At 54.0% G+C, this 21,650-nt stretch overlaps 7 protein-coding genes across 7 annotated transcripts; 2 read left to right on the plus strand and 5 right to left on the minus strand.

Annotated features, from left to right (window-relative positions):
* Positions 1–360: 360 nt before the first annotated feature.
* Positions 361–2,334, plus strand: A1O5_00094 (glycyl-tRNA synthetase 1; the record flags this gene model as incomplete). The annotated part of the gene is made up of 1 exon (XM_007740715.1): positions 361–2,334. The coding sequence occupies one exon, from the start codon at positions 361–363 to the stop codon at positions 2,332–2,334; it is 1,974 nt and encodes a 657-aa protein (XP_007738905.1).
* A 399-nt stretch (positions 2,335–2,733) lies between these two features.
* On the minus strand, positions 2,734–4,227 carry A1O5_00095 (uncharacterized protein; the record flags this gene model as incomplete). The annotated part of the gene is made up of 2 exons (XM_007740716.1): positions 2,734–3,090; positions 3,184–4,227. 2 exons carry the CDS (start codon positions 4,225–4,227, stop codon positions 2,734–2,736), a joined length of 1,401 nt encoding a protein of 466 aa, XP_007738906.1.
* Positions 4,228–5,136: 909 nt separating this feature from the next.
* Positions 5,137–6,068, plus strand: A1O5_00096 (uncharacterized protein; the record flags this gene model as incomplete). Its single annotated transcript, XM_007740717.1, has 2 exons — positions 5,137–5,167; positions 5,449–6,068. 2 exons carry the CDS (start codon positions 5,137–5,139, stop codon positions 6,066–6,068), a joined length of 651 nt encoding a protein of 216 aa, XP_007738907.1.
* A 1,090-nt stretch (positions 6,069–7,158) lies between these two features.
* On the minus strand, positions 7,159–8,440 carry A1O5_00098 (uncharacterized protein; the record flags this gene model as incomplete). Its single annotated transcript, XM_007740718.1, has 3 exons — positions 7,159–7,793; positions 7,887–8,260; positions 8,397–8,440. The coding sequence occupies 3 exons, from the start codon at positions 8,438–8,440 to the stop codon at positions 7,159–7,161; spliced, it is 1,053 nt and encodes a 350-aa protein (XP_007738908.1).
* Positions 8,441–9,104: 664 nt separating this feature from the next.
* A1O5_00099 (uncharacterized protein) lies at positions 9,105–10,970 on the minus strand (the record flags this gene model as incomplete). The annotated part of the gene is made up of 3 exons (XM_007740719.1): positions 9,105–9,569; positions 9,627–10,334; positions 10,368–10,970. The coding sequence occupies 3 exons, from the start codon at positions 10,968–10,970 to the stop codon at positions 9,105–9,107; spliced, it is 1,776 nt and encodes a 591-aa protein (XP_007738909.1).
* A 2,532-nt stretch (positions 10,971–13,502) lies between these two features.
* A1O5_00100 (uncharacterized protein) lies at positions 13,503–15,008 on the minus strand (the record flags this gene model as incomplete). Its single annotated transcript, XM_007740720.1, has 1 exon — positions 13,503–15,008. One exon carries the CDS (start codon positions 15,006–15,008, stop codon positions 13,503–13,505), a length of 1,506 nt encoding a protein of 501 aa, XP_007738910.1.
* Positions 15,009–19,290: 4,282 nt separating this feature from the next.
* A1O5_00101 (uncharacterized protein) lies at positions 19,291–21,516 on the minus strand (the record flags this gene model as incomplete). The annotated part of the gene is made up of 1 exon (XM_007740721.1): positions 19,291–21,516. The coding sequence occupies one exon, from the start codon at positions 21,514–21,516 to the stop codon at positions 19,291–19,293; it is 2,226 nt and encodes a 741-aa protein (XP_007738911.1).
* Between the last annotated feature and the right edge of the window lie 134 nt (positions 21,517–21,650).

A 21,650-nucleotide genomic window follows, 5' to 3' on the forward strand; every position in this document is an offset into this window, starting at 1 on the left:
GGCGCTGAGCGAGGCTGGATGTGGCTGGATGTGGCTGCGCGAGGCTACCCCTCCCAAGCCCTCCTTGCCCTCCCTGCTCTTTTGGGGGAAGTGGCGCTCACTCAGCCCCTGGAACGCAGCCGAACATTTTATTTTGGTCATTTCCCTGTGAATCCCACCGAAGTTTCGAGTCATCGTTTCCTGCGACTCCTGTATATCTACTCAGGGGGGTCCGTCTAAGTCCCTTCCTTCTTTGGTTCTATGCGTGCTTTGGCTTGCCTTTCTAGAGCCACTTCATTTCAGTCTCGTCGCTTTGCGCGACATTTTACAACTGCTGGTTTTGTCAGAGCAAAATTCCAGCCGCCCAAACTAGACCTCAAAATGGCAGAAAGCACGACAAAGACTGGTCAGCCGCTAGACCGCATGGTCCTAGATTCTATTCTGCGTCGAAGACTCTTCTACACGCCCTCGTTCGAAATCTACGGCGGAGAACGTGGTCTTTTTGACTACGGTCCACCGGGATGCGCCCTGCAAGCTAATGTGGTCGATCTGTGGCGGAAACATTTCGTCCTGGAAGAAGACATGCTCGAGGTTGATTGCACGATGCTCACTCCAGAGCCGGTCCTCAAGACCAGTGGTCATGTCGACAAGTTTGCAGACTGGATGTGCAAAGATCCAAAGAGCGGCGAAATCTTCCGTGCAGACCACTTGGTGGAACAAGTCCTCGAGGCGAGGTTGAAAGCTGATAAAGACGCACGCGGACAAACCGTCGAAGTTGACGAAGCTAAAGAAGCAAAAAAAAAGAAGAAGGTGAAGGACGCAAAGATTGAGAAACTCGATGATGCCCTCGTACAAGAGTATGAGGAGACCCTGGCAAAGATTGACAACTATGGCGGTGATGAACTGTACGAACTGATCAAGAAATACAACATCAAAGGCCCCTCAACTGGAGCAGAACTTGAGCCGCCTAGAGCTTTCAACCTCATGTTTCAGACTCATATCGGACCCAGCGCCGAAAGACCTAATGGATATCTTCGTCCAGAAACTGCCCAAGGACAGTTCCTGAACTTCCAGAAGCTGCTCGAATTCAACCAGCAATCAATGCCCTTCGCGTCTGCCTCCATTGGAAAGTCATTCCGAAACGAAATCTCCCCACGCTCTGGGCTTCTGCGTGTCCGCGAGTTCTTGATGGCCGAAATCGAGCATTTTGTGGATCCCGAAGGTGGGAAGAAGCACTGCCGCTTCGAAGATGTCAAACACACCAAGTTGTCTCTGCTGAACAGAAAGACCCAACTCGCTGGAAGCACAAAGATCGACGTAGTGACTATTGGCGAGGCCGTGTCTTCCGGGTTGGTGGATAATGAGACTCTCGGCTACTTCCTCGTGAGAATACAGGAGTTCTTGCTCAAGCTCGGTGTTGACCAGACGAAATTGAGATTCAGACAACACATGGCGAACGAAATGGCTCATTATGCTGCAGACTGTTGGGACGCCGAACTCTTCACGACGTACGGATGGATCGAATGCGTTGGGTGCGCTGACCGCAGTGCCTATGATCTGACCGTCCATAAGGAGAAGACTGGAGCGCCACTCGTCGTTCGCGAAACTCGAGCACAACCGCTCATAGTCGAAGAATATGAAGTTGATCTGGATCGCAAGAAGCTCGGACCCAAGTTCCGCAAGGATGCGAAAGCGGTCGAAGCCGCAGTGGATGCTCTTTCACAAGACCTGCGTGAAAAGCTCGCGTTGGAGTTGGAGAAGTCTGGGAAGATTGAGATCGATACACCAGGAGTCGGAAGCGGAAGAACAGAACTTGACAAAGATTTGATCAAGATCGAGAAGAGGAAGCGAACAGAACACATCCGCGAGTACACGCCTAACGTCATCGAGCCATCCTTTGGTATCGGACGAATTCTCTACAGCGTCATGGAACATGTCTTCTGGATTCGTGAAGGAGATGGTGCTCGTGGAGTCTTGTCCTTCCCGCCCACGGTGGCTCCCACCAAGGTCCTCCTCGTCCCGCTTTCCAGCCATCCAGACTTCAAGCCCTTCATCAAGAAACTAACAGCCCGCTTACGCCGGGTCGGAGTCTCCAACAAAGTCGACGACTCCTCTGCAAGTATTGGCAAGAGGTACGCTCGTAACGATGAATTGGGGACGCCTTTCGGTATTACAATTGATTTCCAGACGGTGAAAGATGGGACCTTGACGCTGAGGGAGAGAGATTCCACGAAGCAAGTGAGGGCGAGCGAGGATGAAATCATCGCAGCGGTAAAGGCATTGGTTGACGGGGAGGAGACGTGGGAAGATGTTATCAAGAGGTTACCTGCTTTTGAAGGACAGGATCTGGAGTGATTGAGCGGAGACCAAGAGAAAGAGTTAGCGGAGCAACAGCGAAGATAACTCCTGGACCTCCGAGAGATATTGTGTCTGTGTTCTTGAGATACCCCTGGGACCTTTGATGGTGCAATCTTTATTTTCCTGCTAGAAAACTAGATAGCACCTCGGAGATGATGGCCAAAGCACCGTGGCGGGAAATGCTAGACCGTGGACTCCAACTTACGTGTCATTATGAGAAAATGTAAGAAGACAAAGCTGTGTATCATGCAGAAAAGGAACAAGCAATCTGGTCTTGTTGATTCTTTTTTCCCTTGTCCCAAACTATTCAGACAATTGAGATGCTCCTTAATTGAGACGCTCCTTTTTCACCTTTCTTCAGCCAACATAATAACCATAACCTGTTACACGCACCGACTAGTTAACTAGTGCAGAAGGGTCGTCGTCTTGTCCCTGGACAGCTTTCCTCATATCTGTCCGCCACACCTCGAAATACGGCCTCACCATCTCTACCGCCTTCTTCGGCGTCATATGGTTCAGGTCCCTCAAAAGCCAATCGTCTTCCGCCGCCGTCTCCACTGGATTCGAGTGGACGCGGAGTTTGTTCTGCGTTGACGTGGGATCCACGAAGAACTGGAAGACCTTGCGGCGCGAGTCCGAGTAGGTGTTTAGTGTCTGGGCCGGGGGGAAAGAGTCTTTGAGGGTCATGATCAGGGCTTCGGCACAGGCCTCGCCGTCGAGCATACCGGTGTTGAGACCTAGTGCGCCGAAGGGCTAAGGAAGGAAACAAAAAGTCAGCCGGCATTCATTCATCGATGGACAGACCTGCTGGAGGGGGAAGGGAAGTCATCGAAGAACTCAGCTCACATGGTTGCAATGCGCAGCATCGCCGGCTAATAACACATTCCCCTTCCTCATCGTCGGCACAAGCCTCTGATGCGTCTTATATACCGACCTCGCCACAATGTCGACATCCAATGGCCTTGGCCCTGGCATACACCGTGCATAATGCGCATAAATGACCTCGTCCGTCAACAACTCCTCATCAGAGCACTTCTCCAGCGCTGGGTCGGCCGCCAATGTCCACCTCCAGAGCGTCTTCTCCCCCATGGCGGGGTCTTGCAGGGGAGTAGAGATGCTGAAGAATGTCGGATGCATGACGAAATGCGTATGCATCGGTGTTTCCTCGACGTTTTGGACCATCACGTTGGTGGCGATTAGTCGTTCGGGCCAGGTGTGGCCCGGGTAAGGGAGACCGAGGGCCTTGCGGGCTGTGGAGTGAGCGCCGTCTGCTGCAACCGCGTACTTCGCTTCGAACTGGCGTTGCGCACCGGATTTGGGATTGTGCGTGAGGACCGTGACGCCGCTGTCATCGTTGCTTGTTATATGTGTCAGTTCGTTGTTGAAATGGATCTGCACATGGCCCGTCTTCAGCGCCTCTCGCAGCAATAGGATATTGAGCTGTGCTTGTGGCAGATTCAGCAATCCCGAGCCCGGTTCCGTGAGATCGTCATTAGGGGCGCATAAGGGGAGGTTTGCGACGATGTCGCCCAGAACCTTGCCACCTCGCCCTTCGTCATCGTCCTTAGGCGGCTTGCGAAAAGATAGTTCACGAGTCATAAAACCTTCCGCTCTGATCAACTTGTACATGCCAATGTCGTTCAGCATGTGGTGCACGGCGCCGAAGTAGCCGCATGCACGAGGAGCGTTGCTCGTCTCAGGTAGCCTCTCGATGATATCTACATCGACCCCTGCCTGGCCTAGCTTGAGAGCCGTGAGACAGCCGACCACACCTCCGCCAACAACGAGGACAGCCTTTGAAGTCCTGGTGGTCTCGACACTAACATTTCCGACGACTGGCTCAGGTGGACTCGGGCCATTAGATGCCCGCTCATTAGGTTCAGCTGTCATCATGTTTCACAGTATCAACTTTGCTGTTGCTTTTTGGGATCTCGATGGGGAAGGAAGACAACAAGACAAGCAGAGCAGGCATGATGGCAGAGTGACGCATATATAGATATCTTTGATATAAAATGAAGTAATACGATCAGGCCAGAACAGATCTTACTTCAGGGCTGTAGGGCCATGTATTTGCGAGCTATCCGCAAGCCTCTCGTTTAGTAAGGCATGCAACCACGTGCATTGACGTGTCTGGACTCTGGAGTGGACATATCGATGCGACCGTGATATTTCCCTCGCAATGAGATGCGGATCGTTGGTCGCCTGATTCTAGTTTACTGGGTACGACAGATCAGACCCGGGATCCACGAATGGAATGAGGCTCTGGAGTCGACCTGAGAGGGAGGTCAGCCGCGTGTCAGCATCACTTGCCGCGTCGTGTTGCTGGCCCACGTGATGATCACAACAGTATGGAGGATGGAGAGCAAATTGTGGTGGCGGAAAGGGAAGTCGAGGAGTTTCGAGGGGGAACGAGGCGAGGCTGGCATGTTTGGATTGGCGGCGGATTTGATTGGCGGAAGCGGAGCCTTGCGCGTGTTTACTCCTTGGCCGCTTTCGTCCTGCATCCCGCTCGGCCCGCTCTGACTCGTACATTGCACAGGAACCCTATACACGGAGCATCCTTCAACTCGGGTTTTGGCGACATTGACCTGTTGTCGCCCCTCTTATTTCTGAGAATGGCCCCCTCTTCTTCGCGCGATCCGACTGATGCATCACCCAACTCGTCGTCCTTCCTATACTCAACTTCCAACCAAGTCCCCGCAGGGTCGGTGCGAAGAAATCTCTTTTCCGCACATCTATCGCGACGCCCAGCCTCGGGAGCACAACCGCAAGCTCAATCAAACAGTCAAACTCGACGACATGATTCACAGTCGCAAAGCCAAGGGCAACAGTACGGTAGTAGCCTTCCACGTCTACGGGTTCACCAGCGTTCAGTGTCCACGCCGTCCCTCTCACCCTCTCCCCCACGGTCGTCTCCCTTTCACGATCCTCCGAACAACGGCACCAGCTCTACTTTCGTCCCCCCTCCAATACCGCAATTATCACCTCCCCACCGCACAGCACTGGTAGATGGATACGACCCTACAATTTCTCCCCTTCGACCAATCAGCCCGCGATCCTCTGCAGCTCTCTTTCCAAATCAATCGATCATCGCGTTAAATCCACTTACAGGGCGTCCCGTCCTGCCGAAACTCCCCTTACTCCCTGGCAGACTAAGACTGTCGGACTCGGACGATGGGCATGAAGAAGACCATGGAGAAGACGCCGAGGATGAGGAGGTGGAGGAGGACGAGGACGAGGAAGCCCAGACCCAAGAACAGGAATTGTCTGACGTTGAACTCCATGACCCTGCTGCGCAAGCCTATGCCAGGCGCCCACCACGCCGAAGAGCGCGACGCCACGATCCCTATGACCATCACACGTCTCACATTGCAACGGCGGGCCATGCTCACGCCGCCGCGATGGCCGCCGCCGCCGCCAGCGCTGAGGCCGAGGCCGAGGCCGAAGCAGACGAAGAACGACGAGACCGCCAACGCATCGAGCGACTGCTACGGGAAATGATGGCGAGACAACGCGCGCGAGCCAAAGGGAAAATAGCCAAGGTATCGAAGGTGTCGCCCTCGCTCTCGCCTGAGGAGGACGAAGAAGCCGAGCAAGATGAACTGATGGGATTGATCATGGGCAGTCTGCGGAGGGAGGTGGCCAGGGCGGACGAGGAAGCTTGGATGTTTGGCGAGCCCTTGGGAGTGGGAGGGATTGCGGGGAGAGACGAGATTGGTGTGTACGACTAAGAAGAGCCTCGCGGCTGTGCCAAAATCACAGGATCGCCCTAACTTTCTTTATTGGCCATGCCATGTGTATTACATCACCGACGGGTCTTTTCCATTGGGCATGTTTTCATCATCATCACCATCATCATCATCATCATTATTATTATCATCGTCATCATCGAGTCCAGCCTCCTGACAGGAGCTAAGGGACAGGGAAGGAGTTGTTGCGAAGGCGAAACGAGCGATCCTTGGCAGATTTATGATACCAACGAGACCATGACTGAGGCAGGATATGAGGGCCCTTGTAACAAATATATCGATACCGGACGCAATGCATCCATCCCCAGTATGCATTAATTTAACCACAGTCATAGCCGTGGAGTGAGAAGAAACAAGATCCAGGTCCGGAGTGAGTCTAGTGTCCCGCATCGTCGTATAGTTTGTTTTCCTCTCCGCTACACTCCTCCTCTCCACTCGACTAAAACAGGCATGCGGGTATAAATTTATATTCACAAGTCGGAATACAATTTCCCGCAATCGACCATAGGATGTGGAAAACAGGGCTTCCCGTTCGCTCAGCCGCACTTAAGCCACATGCCGGCCAGTCAGTACTAAGGTGGGTGACCACTTGGGAATCCTGGCTGTTGATTGTTTTTGCCTTTTCTTTTTGTATATCGATGGCGTCAATGATTGTGGTGATGGTGGTGGTGTTAGTTGTCACTCGCTGGTTCGCCTACTCTGTTTTCTTTGTTTTCGCTCCTCCCTTTTCGATTACTTTTTCGCTTGTCGTCTTCTATCAGGCCTTGCCAGTCCTATATCGTTAGTGGCTGGTTCGACCCGGTAAATGGGGTACTCTGTGTTATGATGGTGTGGAGGATACCGCACCAAGTATTTATCGGGTTAAAGGAAGGTAGGGCGGGGCGGGGCGGGGCGGGGCGGAGTGCATTGGGCGGAGTGGAGCGAAGGCATGGCGATGATAAACATTGGTTCTGGTTCTGTCTTTTCACCGGGTATCGATCCAGATGACAGCGCGGCTTTGCTTTTCCTCACCTGGTCATCACCTTCATCACCACCTGCATACCGGTTCGCCGCCCAAAAGAGGTGTCCAACTTCAATCCAGATCCATCGTCGGCGGCTTCTCGATCTCCTTCCTGGCTGCCGCACTGCCACCTCCTGCAGGCTTCGGCGTGCCCGACCTCGGTGTTGCTGCTCTTCCCCCTGGCTGCTGTCCACCAAAAAGCATACTCCCCATCATATCGAATAAAGGATTCCCAGCGGTCTGCCGGGGAATTTTGATTCCAAACCAGATCTCTCCGATATTTGCCAAAGCTTCGCCCCACAGCCCCTCAACCTCCTTCAGGTGCGTGGCGTAGAATTTCGCGAGTTGGCGGAATAAACTTGCGTCGGCTTTCTGGCAGGAGAGTAATAGAAGCGAAAGGAAATTTAGAAGAGGGATTGAAGGAAATATCCGCAGTGAGAGCCCAGATTTGGCTGATTCCAGGGGTTGAGACATTGACAGTAAGTTGGGGTTCTGCGTTGTCAGGTGCGACGTGAACGCTGACAGAGCAAGATTTGCACTGGAGAGGTTGCCGACCAACAAGTAGGGGAGGACGGAGCGGGAGGCGTAGATGGGTGCAAGGTGCGGTTGGTCCAGCTTGTACCAGATGTAGTGTAAGCTGGCAAGGACAGGGGGTGAGGCTGGTGTACCAATGACAAGATGCCGTTCAGCGTCGTATGCTTCACCCTCTATAAATCCCCAAGGTTGTTAGTGAACCGGAATAAAACTTGACGGAGAACCGCTTCGCCTGGTTCCAAGGAAGAACCTCTCCTCTTGCTCACCTTCCGCCAGCACCTTGCCCACTTGATGATGGATCTCCGGATCTCCCCTCTCCAAGTCCCCAAACTTTCCGCTCCAATTCACCATCTCGCTCACAAACCTCTTCCGCGTGGGTTCCTCCTTGGGGAATGCATGGAAGATCTCCAACAGTCTTTTTCTATTTTCATCGTCACACGCGTATTCGCCTTTAACGTAGACATCGTTCAGCAACATGAGTGCCAGATCGCCGCCTGAGCCACCCTGATCCGCGCGGAGGAGAAGGAGGGCGCCATTGTACAGGACGTCGCAGGCGGAGTTGTAGTCGGAGGCTTTGAGATAACGAGCAGTGATGACACGGAGTTGCTGGTGCGCTTCATAGAAACTTCCTTCGGCAATCCTGGGAGGCACATGTTAGAAGCCCCCAACGTGAAGAGGGAAGCGATGAGTCCTGACTGCCTGCATGTGCGGTGGGTTGGCTGAAGCGGGGGTACCGAGCTCAACAGCAAACTGATCACGTCAAGAATTTCACTTACTTTTCCTTTTGCCTCGCAATGGTCTTTGCTATCTTGGCTGACATGATGATGAAGTGGGATAAGAGGATCAGGGACAAAGTGGTCTAGATCTCGTAACGGCAGTCTATTAGTACTCCGTACCAAGTGGAGAGAGTCGGATTGAGGTTTGACGGGTTTGCAGATCAGGTCGACGTCATGCTGTTCTGAAAGCTTGGCAGCCTTGTCCGTGGGTCCAGCCTTGCCTCATCGGCCATTTTGCCATCTTTGAATTCTCCTCCACATCTTCAGTCTACTGGAAATCTGATGTGCTGAAAGTTCCCCAAGTGGAAGTAAATCATCATTGTGTGGAATTCCGGAGCATGGCTAAATGCTCAACGCGAAACCGCAGTGCTCGATATGTGTGCTGCAAGGAATATGGAAGAGGGGATTAAAAAGGAGAACATCCCCCGTTGACCGACCAACATTTCGTGACCTCTCGACACTGCCTGGCCGTGAATTGAACCCGCAAAGAGTCCGCTCTCAGGAGGGGGGGGAAAAAAATAGAAAAGGAAATACTGGCCATCCCAACGAGTGTTTTCCCACCGGTGACGAACTCCATGTATCATGCGCGCTCAAAATCGACAAAACGCAAAAAGCGAAAGGCTTCGACTCCCACCAAGCAAGGACTCAAATATGGGAAAGCAAAATTCCTCCTCTTGTCTCCCAACAATAGAAGATGTTTTTTATTTTTCATGCTGCCTTTTCGTCCTCCTCTGCCATGCTTTCCAAACTTCCCCCACCTCCGCTAGCATTACTTCGACTACTCTTGTGGGTTCTTGTATTTGAGCCTTGACTCGAACCGCTCCCTTTTTTAGCCGTTCCATTCTGCACCGGAGTTGATGTTCTCTCGGTGCTGGCATTGGTTGTTGTCGCCGCCGTAGTTGTTGTTGTGGTGGTGGCGGTGGTGGTAGATCCACTGCTTGTTCCACTGTCCTTGTCCTTCTTTGTAGTCGGCGGCGGTCTCGAGAACATGGCTTTGAGCGCGGCCTTTGCTTTGGCCTTTTCGTCTTTTTCTTCGGCCGCCTTCTTGGCTGGGTCTTCAGCAGCCTTATCAGCGGCATACTGCTTCCACTTCCGCCACCCATCATAATCGATCAATGCTTGCATACAGCCCCATTCCGTGACTTTGCGCTCCATCCACACAAAGTTGACCGGCTGTGGGCGAAGGGGTCAGCAAGCAGCAAAAGTTCGAGGATCGACTGGAATGCCTACCTTTGTCAAGAAGTCGTTACAGCCAGCGGCCAATGCTTCGTGCCTGTCACTCTGCAAACTACTGGCAGTCAAAGCCACAATGATGACGGGACTTTTGAACAAGCTGCGGTCAGGTAGGGCATCGGCCTCGCCCACAGGACCGCCATTCATCTGGGGATTCCTCAGGGCGGTCTCGATGGGGCTGCCACTGAAAACGCCAATGCCGTTCACAGCCTCGAGTCGTCGGATCTCTTTGGTGGCTTCCAGGCCATTCATTACCGGCAGCTGGATATCCATCAAGACCAAATGAAATCCACCTGTCCTCCACATAGCCACTGCTTCCTTACCATTCATGGCAGACTTCCATCGCACCTTCAGGCGTTTCATAAAGGCCTCGAGCAATTTCAGGTTGATGACGTTGTCCTCCACCAACAAGACATTGATGGGAGGGACTGTTCCGTCCAACAGACTTGCAGCAGCAGGCAGAGACTTAGGAGGAGCCTGTAGATCACCGTTGACAGACCGGCCGAAAGCAGGACCTTTCCGTCTCCTGAGTTTCTGCCCAGGATGTGGAGACGAGACTCGATTGGGGGGCGTGATCGAGGGCTTGTGTTCGTTCGGGCCCTGAGTCGGAGGGGTAGGAAGAGGGGCCGCCGAAGGGGCGGGCCCATTGAGCTGTGCTTTAGATTCTGTACCAAAAAAAACAAAGAGCTGAGCATCCTCCCCGATCTGGCCGCTGGGTCATGCAAACATACCTAAAACTTGACCATTCGGCTGAACGGTGTGGAGGATGGTTGGACTGCTCGTGTGCTGCCTTCCATATTTTGGCCTTGCGTGCCTTCTCTGGCCGTGGGAGCCGGGACTAGGTAGAGGGGGCAGCTGACCGGTGGTCAAGACGGCCATGGAATGGGAAACCGAGTTGGGATGAGGAACGTGAGCAAGGTGAGGAGAGTGGAGCGGCATGGGAGGAAAATATTCTCGAGCGGCGTCATCGGGACGGTATTGATCGGTATAATAGTAGGAGATCTGATGGTTTCCAGCGCGAGGAGAGGCGCGGGGAGTTCTGCGGGCAGCTACTTCAATGATGAGAGCTTCATCAACCTGTTGGCCGCCAGGATAATATGCGTCGAGGGTGGCACCAATGGGCTCCTCGGGACCCAAGGGACGCTCGGCGCTCACATTTTTATTGTTATGTTCACGGCTGATGATTTTGAGCGTAATGTCCGGGGCGTCGATGGTGCGACCGAGGGAATTGGCGTATTTTTGTAAGATGACATCGCGCACGTTATCAACCAGGTCGTCTTCGGCGATTTCGACTCGGGTCGGGGAAGCACCGGGTCGTTTCACCCATATTTTTCTCTGCATAGCGTCGTGCGTCTCATGTCGAAGGCATTGTACAGAGGTGAGGGCCGGGATGGTGGGAGTGGAGGGACGCTGGACGCGGACCACGGGGCAGACGGGTTGGGAGGGCGGGGGAGTTGTGGCAGAAGCCGGAGGAGGAGCAACAGCGGCAGCAGCGGTAGCAGGAGGAAGAGGAATTTTGGGATCAGGATTATTGACCGAAGGCGTGGTGGGTAGGGTGATTGGGGTCAGGATGTAAGTATTGGTGCCGGCGGTAGTATTGGATGTGATGTCTGGGTGAAGAGAAGGAGAAAGTGAAGCAGGAGCCGCAAGGGCCACGGTGGGTTTGGGGTCACTAGGGTCAGGCTCAGACTTGAGGTCAGGGTGATCAGGCTCGAGCTGGGTGGGTGTGGTGGGTGGAACTGTGGCTGATGAGGCGGTGGTCTGGGTGTCGCCAGTGTTGTTATTGGGCGGCACCAGCGGCAGCGGCAGATCCTTGGGCTCACTAGGCCTCAAGCTCTGGCTGGGGGCGATTTGGGCCGAGACGGTGATCGCTCGCTCTCGACTGGGGTCGTTTGGGTCGTTTGGGTCGTCTGGCACAGCGACACTCTTGCATTTGCCTTCGGACTTTGTGCGCACTCGGCGATGGAAATTGAAGCTGGCGAGGGTCGACAGCGTGGGAAGACTGAAGCCGCCGGACGAGCGTTGACGGGGATGGGCATCACCTTGGCCTGGTGAGCTGGTGGCGCTGACATCGGGGTCTGTGGGAGCGGCACTGGCACTCCGACTGCGAAATAGAGGAATGCGCGGGCGTGAACGAGCTGTCGATAACGGCATCGGGGAGGACTGGTCAGAGCTGGGTTAGGGAAGGACAATGGCAATGGCGGTGGTGACCACCCCATTCAGAGTTGTCATGCCTTCGGTCGGTTCATTGGAGAGATTAGAGCACAAGAAACAGAGACAAGAAGAGAAAAGCAGGGAGGAGAGGGAGGAGGAGAAGGAGGAGGAGGAGTAAATGATTTGTGGCTAGTGAAACTAAGGCAGAGAATGGAATGCTGGGGTGAGAAATTCCGCCAGGTGTCTGCTGGTCTGTATGGATGCCTGGGTGTTTTGTGAGCTGCGGGAGCTGGCACTGGAGCTGGAGCTGTAGCTGGCGCGGCCGGAGCAGCAGCAAAGAGTAGGGGCAGGATGGAGCAGCGACAGCGTGTGGTGGGAAGTGATGGATGTTGACCGACGTTGAATGAGTTCTATATTAGCAGCAGCCACGACAGCGGCAACAGCGGGACCGAATACTGGGTACTCGGTACTGGGTACTGGGTACTGGGTCGATGGAGCGAGTCGCGCTGGCAACCCCACCGCTGAGTACCGCGTACTGGTGATGCCGCATAGCAGCATGCTGCTCGGCGTCTAATACGAGGTACGGAGCACCGCTAACCACCCTCACCACCCACTACGTGATATCCTACGAGGTACCTCGTAGATATATGTACTTGGACTCACCACTAACCACTTACCACTCGCCACTCACCAATTGACCCGACGAGCCAACAAACTAAATTGCGGCACTGACTGCATCTCGACAGTCAACTCTGCACCACATCTCGATCAAAAGGCTTCACTTTCTCTTCACCCTCTCCTCGGGTTGTTTTGCATTTCGAGACATCTTTGAACCTTCTTGATCTTTGCTTCTCTATCAAAGCGGTACCTAGCCAAAACAGCAAATCACCACGGTCACTCTCTATCAAGCAGATTCGAGTATTAGAACCCGGCCAATGTCATATGCAACCCCACCTTTTCTCGCTTCCAGCTATCCTTCCATCGATCGTGCCGTTGATAACTACATGCCTCGCTATGGAGCAATGAGTTGCTAAACCAGAATGAATGGCAAGAAAGCAAAACAAAACAATAGCGCTCCGTCCTGATGAGTTCCTGTCGCCTTTGCTCTTCATGTCATAAAAGTCCATGCAATGGAAGTTGTTTTTCATCCCGAGTCGAATTCTCCTCCTCCCAATCTTGCACAAGTGGTGCTAATCCGCCGTCGAGACAGTCCTCCATTTCCTCAAAGTACCCATGTCCACCTCAATCACCAAGCAAAATGCCGAATCCACGAGTTTCTCCTTCCGTAATGTCAGCTTCACTCCGTCCATGCAAAATAAAAATCGCTTCGATAATGACAGTAAGTACGTTGCGCTAGAAATTTGCCCGCCCTTCGTCTGGTTCCTGTGGTTCCCTTCCAGGTCGCAAACCTTTGCTGCCCAAATCAAACCCCCCCCCCAAAAAAAAAAATTAAGAATCCCCCCAAAAAAGAAAAAGCCAATTCGCTTGCCCGCCTGCTTGTTGTCTGCTAAAAGGGGAATCTTTGTGCTCGAAAATCACTCAACGCAATCTCGCCTTTTCGACTCAGCCCAAATTCCCCTAAACACGCGCGCCCATGTCCAGGTCTCATGTTGAACAGGGGGATGATAGCCCGTAAAGCAGTTGAATATCACACCCATGCTAAACTTTCCACCATGCCGAGTCGTATTGTTCACCCATGGCGCCTTCCTCTCGCCACTTTCACCGCCCGAGCATGTAGTCGGGATACATGCCCCCAACTGCTCCCGGTCCCGGTGCTGCACTGTTCATCGGCATCCCTCGCATATTCGGCGCCGGGCCGTTTGCCAGCGGGAATCCTTGATTCACAAATGTCCCCGGAGGAACGCCAACGCCGTTCATCGCAGCCATGGACATGTTGAGTCCTGGCGGGGCTGACAGACCTGGCGGCGGTCCGTTGGCAGTCGAAAAGCTACCGGGCGTGACATTGCTGAACCCGTTCACGCTCATCGGCCCAGTCACGCTGAGAGGCGTGCTTGGATTGTTGCTCCCGGGTTGACCCGCACGGACTCCCAGCGGATTCTTCGAGAAGCTCAACCGGATTCCCCCTTTGACACTGTTGTGAAGCTGCGCCCCGTACAGTTCATTCAGAGCCTTGGTTGCGAATGAAATGTCTTCGAACTCCACAAAACACATTGGCCCGTTCTGTTTGGTTCGGAAGCACAATCTTTTGTACCCGCGCTGCTTGGAAAACATGGCTTTGAGCTCATCCTCCGATGTGTCAATGGGCAAGTTGCCCACATACAAAGTATTACAGGGCGGATTTTGGTCGGCAGGGTTGACCGGGGGATAGTTATGTCGTAGGTAAGGTTGAGAAGGAATCGAGTATGGCCCGTTAGGTCCCATGATAGGAAACTGTGCGTGAGGAGTTCGAGATCCGATCGCAGACCGAGGAGATGCGTAATTGGACGCTGCGCCGTTGCCAATATTGGTATTAAGGGAGAGCGCCGAGAACGCGGCAGTAGGCATGTGGGGGTTTGTTGGCTTCTTGCCTGGGGTGCTCGTTGAGGAGTTATTCATATACGCCAAGGGATCCTTGAGTAACTCCCCCGTATCGTCATCTGCGCCATCTTCATTGATCACCTTCTTCCCGCTGGCTCGAGGGCGATCCGCCATGGCGCTCGGCACCGGGGATTTCGGCGAAAAGATGATCTGCAGCTGGGAACTGGTGTCCGGCGACACGAGTTCCGGCGGAGACCCGACAGGAGGCGGAGATGTTGTCTTGTCCATGGACTGGAAGGTGCCGTTGAACCGTGAGGACTTCTGAGCGTTGGCCATGGATGGAGACATCGACTGGCCTATTTTGCGGCCAGCTAGGGGATCGATGGTGTTGCGTCGGGGTACCGCTGCCATGGATGGGCTTCTTATCATCTCCACAATCATTTTGGCCTGCCCGGCGGTGTTAGGCTTGCCATCAAGCATGGTTTGCGCTTCAGTTGCCCCGGCCATGGAGCCGAATCGAGCCACCGCGGTGGTGAAGCCAGCATCCTCTTCATACTCGTTCGGGATGATCTCGGTGTCTTGTAAATCTTTGGCGAATAATAGCATCGTACGTACTGCCTCGAGAGTTGTATTTCGCGGCAGACGCCGCAACATAACTGTCGGAAGGGCCATGAGTGCGGCTTCATTCGCACTCGACATGCGCCTATCTGCAGCCACACCTTCGAAGCCTGAAGGATGCGTAGGCATTGTATATGAGTCCGACAAACTGGGCTGCAGTCGAGGCTCTGGGAAACTGAATGCAACCACACTCATTCTCTGAAGAGCAAGGGAAATAGAGGGAGCCGGATCTTCGCCAACCACAAACGCGGGCTGAACTGTAAACGGCAAGGAGTGTCCTTTGAAGGTGCAATGTTAGGGTGAACCAAGGGCAAACCACTTTGCTTTCAGCGAAATTGGTTGAGTGTCATGCAATTATGCATTCAGGACAGACGCGGTGTCGCCGTTCCTGCAGATTTAGGAAGTACCGATTGCGAGGACCGAGCTGATACCCAACGAACTGTCCGAGAGACCGTATGCGGGAGTGACAGATTCCGAAGTCGGTGGGGAAGTATTGGTGCCAGGGCCTGAAGGGATAAGTCCAAGTGATGCTTGTGAAACCTGAAACGGTGATAGCAACGGCGTAGGTGGTCCCCGGCAAAAATGGGCGAAGTAGCTATCAATCTCGAAGATGATGTGACAAGTACCAGCGAGTACTAAGACGATGCTCACAGGTAGCAAAAGGAGTATCCACCGATGGGTCGATTGTGCTTCGACCGTCGCAAAGCGAATTCGCCCGTTGACCGCAGAGCGAGACAATGGAGTGTAAAGCAAGTCAAAGATGGTGACAATATTCTGAACGTGTAGAGACAAGGTGCTGGAGGGTGTGTGAGGATAGGAGGGCGGGAATGGGACGGGGGGAGCAGTTCAGTCGAAAAAGGGCTGAGGATTGCAAGAAAGTTGAGGAAGATGCAGAGGTGGGATAGCGATTCTAACGACGCGGAATCTTTTGGCGGCGTCGACTGGCCCTGTCGATAGGGAGCGATAAAGAACGGCTAGGCTTGGGGAGTCTGTGTTTGGCAGACGCCAGGATGATCAATCGTGCCAATCCGACACCGTGGTGGCTTGCAGATGGGCTCCAAGACGCCTCGCACCAAGCTGGAGGCGCAGGGTGGGCAGGAGTGAGATACAAATCGCGATCGCGCGGCGACCGGGTGGTGGGGATGGAGCCGGGCAGTAGGGCCTGGCATGCACCACGCTAAACAGGCCGCATGGCCAGGGTGCTGAGTGGTGGACGCCGAGAGAGGGGGTTTGGCAGCTGATATTGGTCCTACCCAGATATGTAAGCTTCCATTGTGTCCCACCGCGAGCAGAGATAAACGCGGAGAGATGATCAGTGGGTACCAGTTAGGGACTTTCAGCACACGTACGCACAAGCAGACAAACGGGACAGCTCGCTTGGAGGATCTGGATGTCGGTCAAACAGAAACGAGTTCGGATAAGGCTGTCAGGATTGCAGGCGAGAAGAAGGATTGGAGATCCGATGTTTTGGCCACGACTTCGTGGATGGCGTGAATTTAATGAAGCTGTCGCAAACTTTGGTGAGTATCTGGACCAAATGATCCTTACCGGACTTGGTCGTAGTCGGACATGGGGGTGGGCGCCTTCGAAGGAAAAGAGGGATGCCGTTTAACTCGGGACCAAGCCGTCGGTGGGCGTAGGATCACGTATCCGGCGGGCGAGTTGGATGTTGCTAAGTCCTTGGTCTTTGTGGGAGGCAGTGTGCGTCCCAAAGATCTGGTGGAGAGTTTTGGAGAGTATTTACCTAGGTAATAGGTAGGACTGATGCTATCCCCCGGCCGTAAGTGGCTAGGGGGGAGGCTGTTAGGTGCACGGCGAGCTAGTTGTTGGTGTTTGGTGAACGTACCGTATCTGGCCAAAGACGATGAAGTTTGATGCTTGAAGCAGTCAAATAGGAGACGCCAAAGATATAGAATGGCGCGGTAATTGGATCCCCGATCGAAGAAGCGGGAAACCCGACAGTCTCCTCCGAGTCAAAGCAGAAACAAACAAGAGAGGAGGATGCTCCGTATTTTGGTCCTCCTGAGGCGTTCTAGGTGTGGAAGTTTGGTGACGGGGGACCATCGATTACCAATAATGGCGTGTCGCAAAGGATGCTTCCGTCGCAACTGGCTAGGGCAATTTGCCCATTCTGTACCCTGTATGCAGTCGGTATGTAGGTGCGGTTGGCAGTTGAAAGCCCGGTCAGTGTCTTGTCCGTGTGTGCTGCTTTTTAGACTGAGCACGTCTCTTTCTTTGCTGTTGAGGACGATGCCGGCCGACCTGAGATCCACGGGCCAGGCAAGCTGAGCCAGTCTGAAGGGTTTAGAGCCCTTTTGAGGGTGAAGCTCTCGGAGTTCGGAGGGCTAGTGAGGCAGTGATAAGCATCCCAAATGCACGCCCCTTCTACCTAAGACGTCGCGCCAGCGGCCGCCCCAGGCCATCCAAACGGGAAAGTTGACAGGGTCAAGGGAGTGTGGCATATCCCTGCCTCCTGGCCATAGGGCTAGGTAGGCACCATTTTGCTCTCCTTCTTCCCCCCTCGCCCAATTGACACGATAACGGGGTATGCTGACTCCGTAGGCGGTTGACTCGACTTTCCAGTACTCCGCCTACATGTATTTTACCACACCACCAACACCAGCTTGCTGAGTGGCACCATCGGTTTTTCTTTCCCAAGGTCTGGGTACCAATGATGTTGAGGACTGTGCCTGCTCTGCCGGGGCCGGTGACCTCTAGGCTCTGACCCCTCAATCACAAGTTCGATCTTTTTCCGACCGCCAGATCAGCTTCCAACTTGCACCCCCCAAGTCACTAGTATCCAAAGGGGGGTTCGAGTTCTGGATTTCGAGGACCAAGAGGCTTAGTATTGGGTGCCCATCGCGTTAAACTTCCGATTGGGCGCATTCGATGAGTGCAACGGAACGGGGGACTGTGGGATTCGTGCTGAGAGCGCCACCACGACCACCGCGACCACCGCGACCACCGCGACCACCGTGAAGTCGAGCTAACCAACAGTCAACCACGTGGGGTCGTCGTAGGAGTCTCGTCGTCGGTCGTCTTGTTGCTGCTCGGGCTTGACTCTGGCTGCTGGGTCAGTTCGGAAAGGCCCAGTTCCCGCAAGAGGGGTTGGTCTTGACTCTTGAGATATATCGAGGACTTTGCAGCTCTTCTGCATCGCAAAACGCACAAGTCCATTGCCCCATCTCCTTGTTGCTGAGTCTGGGTCGGAGCCGCAGGCCAGTCTTCGGTACCTGAAACCGCGAGGGGTAGCCCTGGCAAGCCCTGGTAGCCCTGATGATCTTCCAAACCCGCATCGCTGCTTGGCTCTTAGCTCTCAACTCGCGGGCACAGCCTGGCTGGGTGGCTGCTGATAGGACACACGGGATTCAGCAGCTGCATTTCCGCAGAGCTTAGGGGGCGTCGAGATTCGAGAATGGGAAGGGCCTTTTGGCGCTATTATTACCTAGGTAGGGACGACAACTTGTCAGCTTGGGGCACATTGAAAGGAGGGTCGAGAGGGTGCCCTTGGTGATGCGCTGACTGGCCGCCACTGAAGACGGCAAAGCCAGACAGACACCTGGATTGACCTGGAGCAGTTTCTGTGCCGCGTGTCAGAACATGCTCCCCGCAGCGGCTACGAGTACTGGGTACCTACCTAGCTACTGTACCTACTTAGCTACCCAGCTCGCTAGCTCGTTATCCCAACTGCCAGAACAAGGCATTCACACAATTGACTGGCTCGCCAGTGGAGAGGCGACGGGGGTCCAAGAAAGGCATTGCTCCAGTCACTTGAAGAGGGCAACATTGTCCGCTGGTGAGCTTGCTACTAGTACTTCGTGGAAGGAGACAAGAGCCACACTTGCGCCGTGCAGGCCCGCGCCCACTCTGACAGTCGGTCTAGAAATTGGCCATCCTTGCATTCATGGCCCGGGGAGACAGGGAGAGGGAGCCAGAGCCAAACTCCCAAGCGGCACATATTCGAGGCTCGTACACTTACAAATGCCTGAGTGATGCCCACTTCTTCCGTTCCTCCCCATCTCATCTCCAACTCCTGGATCCAAGGGAGAATGTATCCAAGAATTCCTGTCCCCTTCAACATCATCCCGGTTGACAGGCCACGGCCTGGTGTCACATGCCCCCCGACTGTCCAGGATGTTGTGTAACCCCAACCCGTAGCTCTTGAAGACGGCTCTTCCCTTTCCCTGTGCGACTTCGCTATCAAGACACGACCAACGGGACAGCACGAAGCCAGTATCCTGAACCGTGTCCGGCAAGAACAGCGCTCGAGATCCATCTCTAAAAGTCCGCCCGCGGAAAACATTTCTCCTCCAATGTACGCGTGGCCACACTCATCATGCCAGCTGCCGGTGTGAGGCCCCGACTTACATTTCGTGCCATGACTTTCCAGGTTTAATGGTCTTGATATCTCTCACTCCGCGTTCGCATTCTCAACCTCTAGGCAACCGCTACTGCTGTCGTTCTCTCCCATTTCCTGGGCCCCATCGTTTCCGTATCTCTGCAGCATTTGTTCCGCATATAAGCCAATCTTATTCCCCTTCCTCTCCTGCATTTCCTGCTTGCGGACGCTTTCCTCGTAGGAAGGCGGCTCTTCAGGAATTTGGGCCGAACTTTGTCCAATCGCACGTCTGGGGGAGGGTTGCCTGTCTTCGTCATGGTCGGGGCTGGAAGTCGACATGGGGGTGAGCTCACGTACTGAGCCACTGGATCCTGTTGGGTCAATCAAAGGGACATCTTCAAATTCGGTCTCGACCTCGAGATCAGCAGATGCACTAGGTAGTGAACCTTGTTCTTGTTGCAGTTCCTCTGCAAATGCTTGGTTATCACGATCAACAAAGTGCCGGAGTGAAATGCTCAAATCGCCAGCCTGAAAGTTCATCGCGTTTTCGTTGGCATATACCAGCAGGACAGAGTTGGCCTCCGTTCTAACCGCTTCCAGCACTTCGGCCTCCTGAACCCTGGTGACCGAGTAAGGAGTGGTTTCTGACTGCTTGGTTGCTTCCGCCTGGGCTCTGGTCACAGGGCCCAACATCGGAGGGTGCAAGACCGGGTGTTGGATTTCCTCTTGTAGCCACGCAGTTCTCCACCAACCACAACTTAAGCTGTCCTGGTCCAATGCATCGTCGTCAACCAGGAAACGAATTTTCGTGTTCTGTCGGCGGAAATAAGTGACCCCAGGCTTGGTAGCGACGCCCTGAAGAGTGTATTTGTGACTGGGGACGTCCGGAATCTCTGGCGTGGGTTTTGTGAGTTGCATCGTGATCTGCCGGCTCCTGACCCGAAGCTCATTCTTGCGTTGTTCAAGAGAATCCAACTTTTGCCGGATCTTTTGGAGCACAGATTGCAATGCCGAGCCGAGCTCATCCACGTCGGACTGGGTGACTGTGTCTTCCGCTCCGGATCCCTGGCTGTCAACAAAGCCATTCGGGACAGATTTCTTCCCCAACACCGTAGTCGAAGCTTTGGCTGCAGCATTGAGTACTTCAGCAACATCGAGGAGTCTGTTGTCAGGCGACTTGAAAATTTGGCATCGGCGTTGAATGTGAGTATATTGATCCATCTCTCGGCGAATCGACTGAAGCTCTTTGCGTATCTGCTGCATCTGCTCCCTGCATTCATACATGTACCGGTCGGGGTACCATATAGGATCCAATTGCAGATCCGAGCTTCTCGATGTGCCGTTAGGATCGTGGACTCGGATAGTGAAGATCTCCGCGCAATGGCTGATCCAAACATCATCTATGTTTCCATGCTCATCGTTCCAGATCGTATTGTCGAGCAAATCGGTCAAAGTCTCACCGGGGAAATGATTGATGAAAGGATCGATGCAATACAGGGTCTTCTCCACCATTGCAGGGTCGCCCGGCCCCCCTGCTTTCGCTGCCACGGAACTAAAGACCTGCGTCAGTTGTTCCTGGGGAGCCTGCTTCACAGCTGCTGCGGTCCAAGCTTCGAGAAAAAGATGAAACGGCGTATCGTCGTTTCGACTGCGAACGGCCTGTAAATCCGCCAATGCATCGACACTGCCATAGGCCCGAGCGGTCCTGTCAAGAAAAGCCATCAGGCATTGGACTTCTGTAAGCAGATTGCACTCTTGCCGGTCAATGCGGAGAGTATTGTCGGTCGACAAGGCCTTGGTGTTCTCGTCGGTGGCCCCAGACCACCAGTTATTATCGTGGGCGTAAGCATGGACTTTCAGAGGAGGCATGAGAAGAGCTTGGCGAGCGAGAGGGATATTGTGGTAGATCGTAAGCAAGGATCCCAAGTAGCCAGTCTCCTTCGAGCCACGCAGGAAAGGAGGTGCGTCGCCTATCCTTCTTCGCTTCGATGGTGGCGGATGTTCAATGATCTCCCGCGAGGTGGAATAGGTAGTTAAAGCCCAGCTGCTGGGGTCGTAGTATTCTCGGTTGGCAGGCCCGAAATGTGTCCCGGTCCCTGTGACTCCGTCTTCCTGTGCTGGTAAGGTCTGCCTCAGTGACTCGGCCATTGCCCGCTGCAGCTCCGGATCGTTCATTTCTTCTTGTTCTTTAAGGGACTTGACATTGCTTGCTGAAGCCGCGGCATGTTCGGAAGAGAGGTCCATCATCGAATTGTCGACTCGTGAAGGCGGGCGAGACAGGGCGGCGACTCCTCCCATGCTCGCATCATCTTGAACTATGGCAGAGGCTCGAGTCACCTATACAAGGCCTCAAATGTGTGTGGGTACCAGAACTTACATGGAAGATTATCTTGGTATTGCCAGTCGTTGGAAGCAGGCTGTCCTCACACCCA

This window comes from Cladophialophora psammophila (genome assembly GCF_000585535.1).
Source record: "Cladophialophora psammophila CBS 110553 chromosome Unknown aczJe-supercont1.1, whole genome shotgun sequence".
Lineage (NCBI taxonomy): Eukaryota > Fungi > Ascomycota > Eurotiomycetes > Chaetothyriales > Herpotrichiellaceae > Cladophialophora > Cladophialophora psammophila.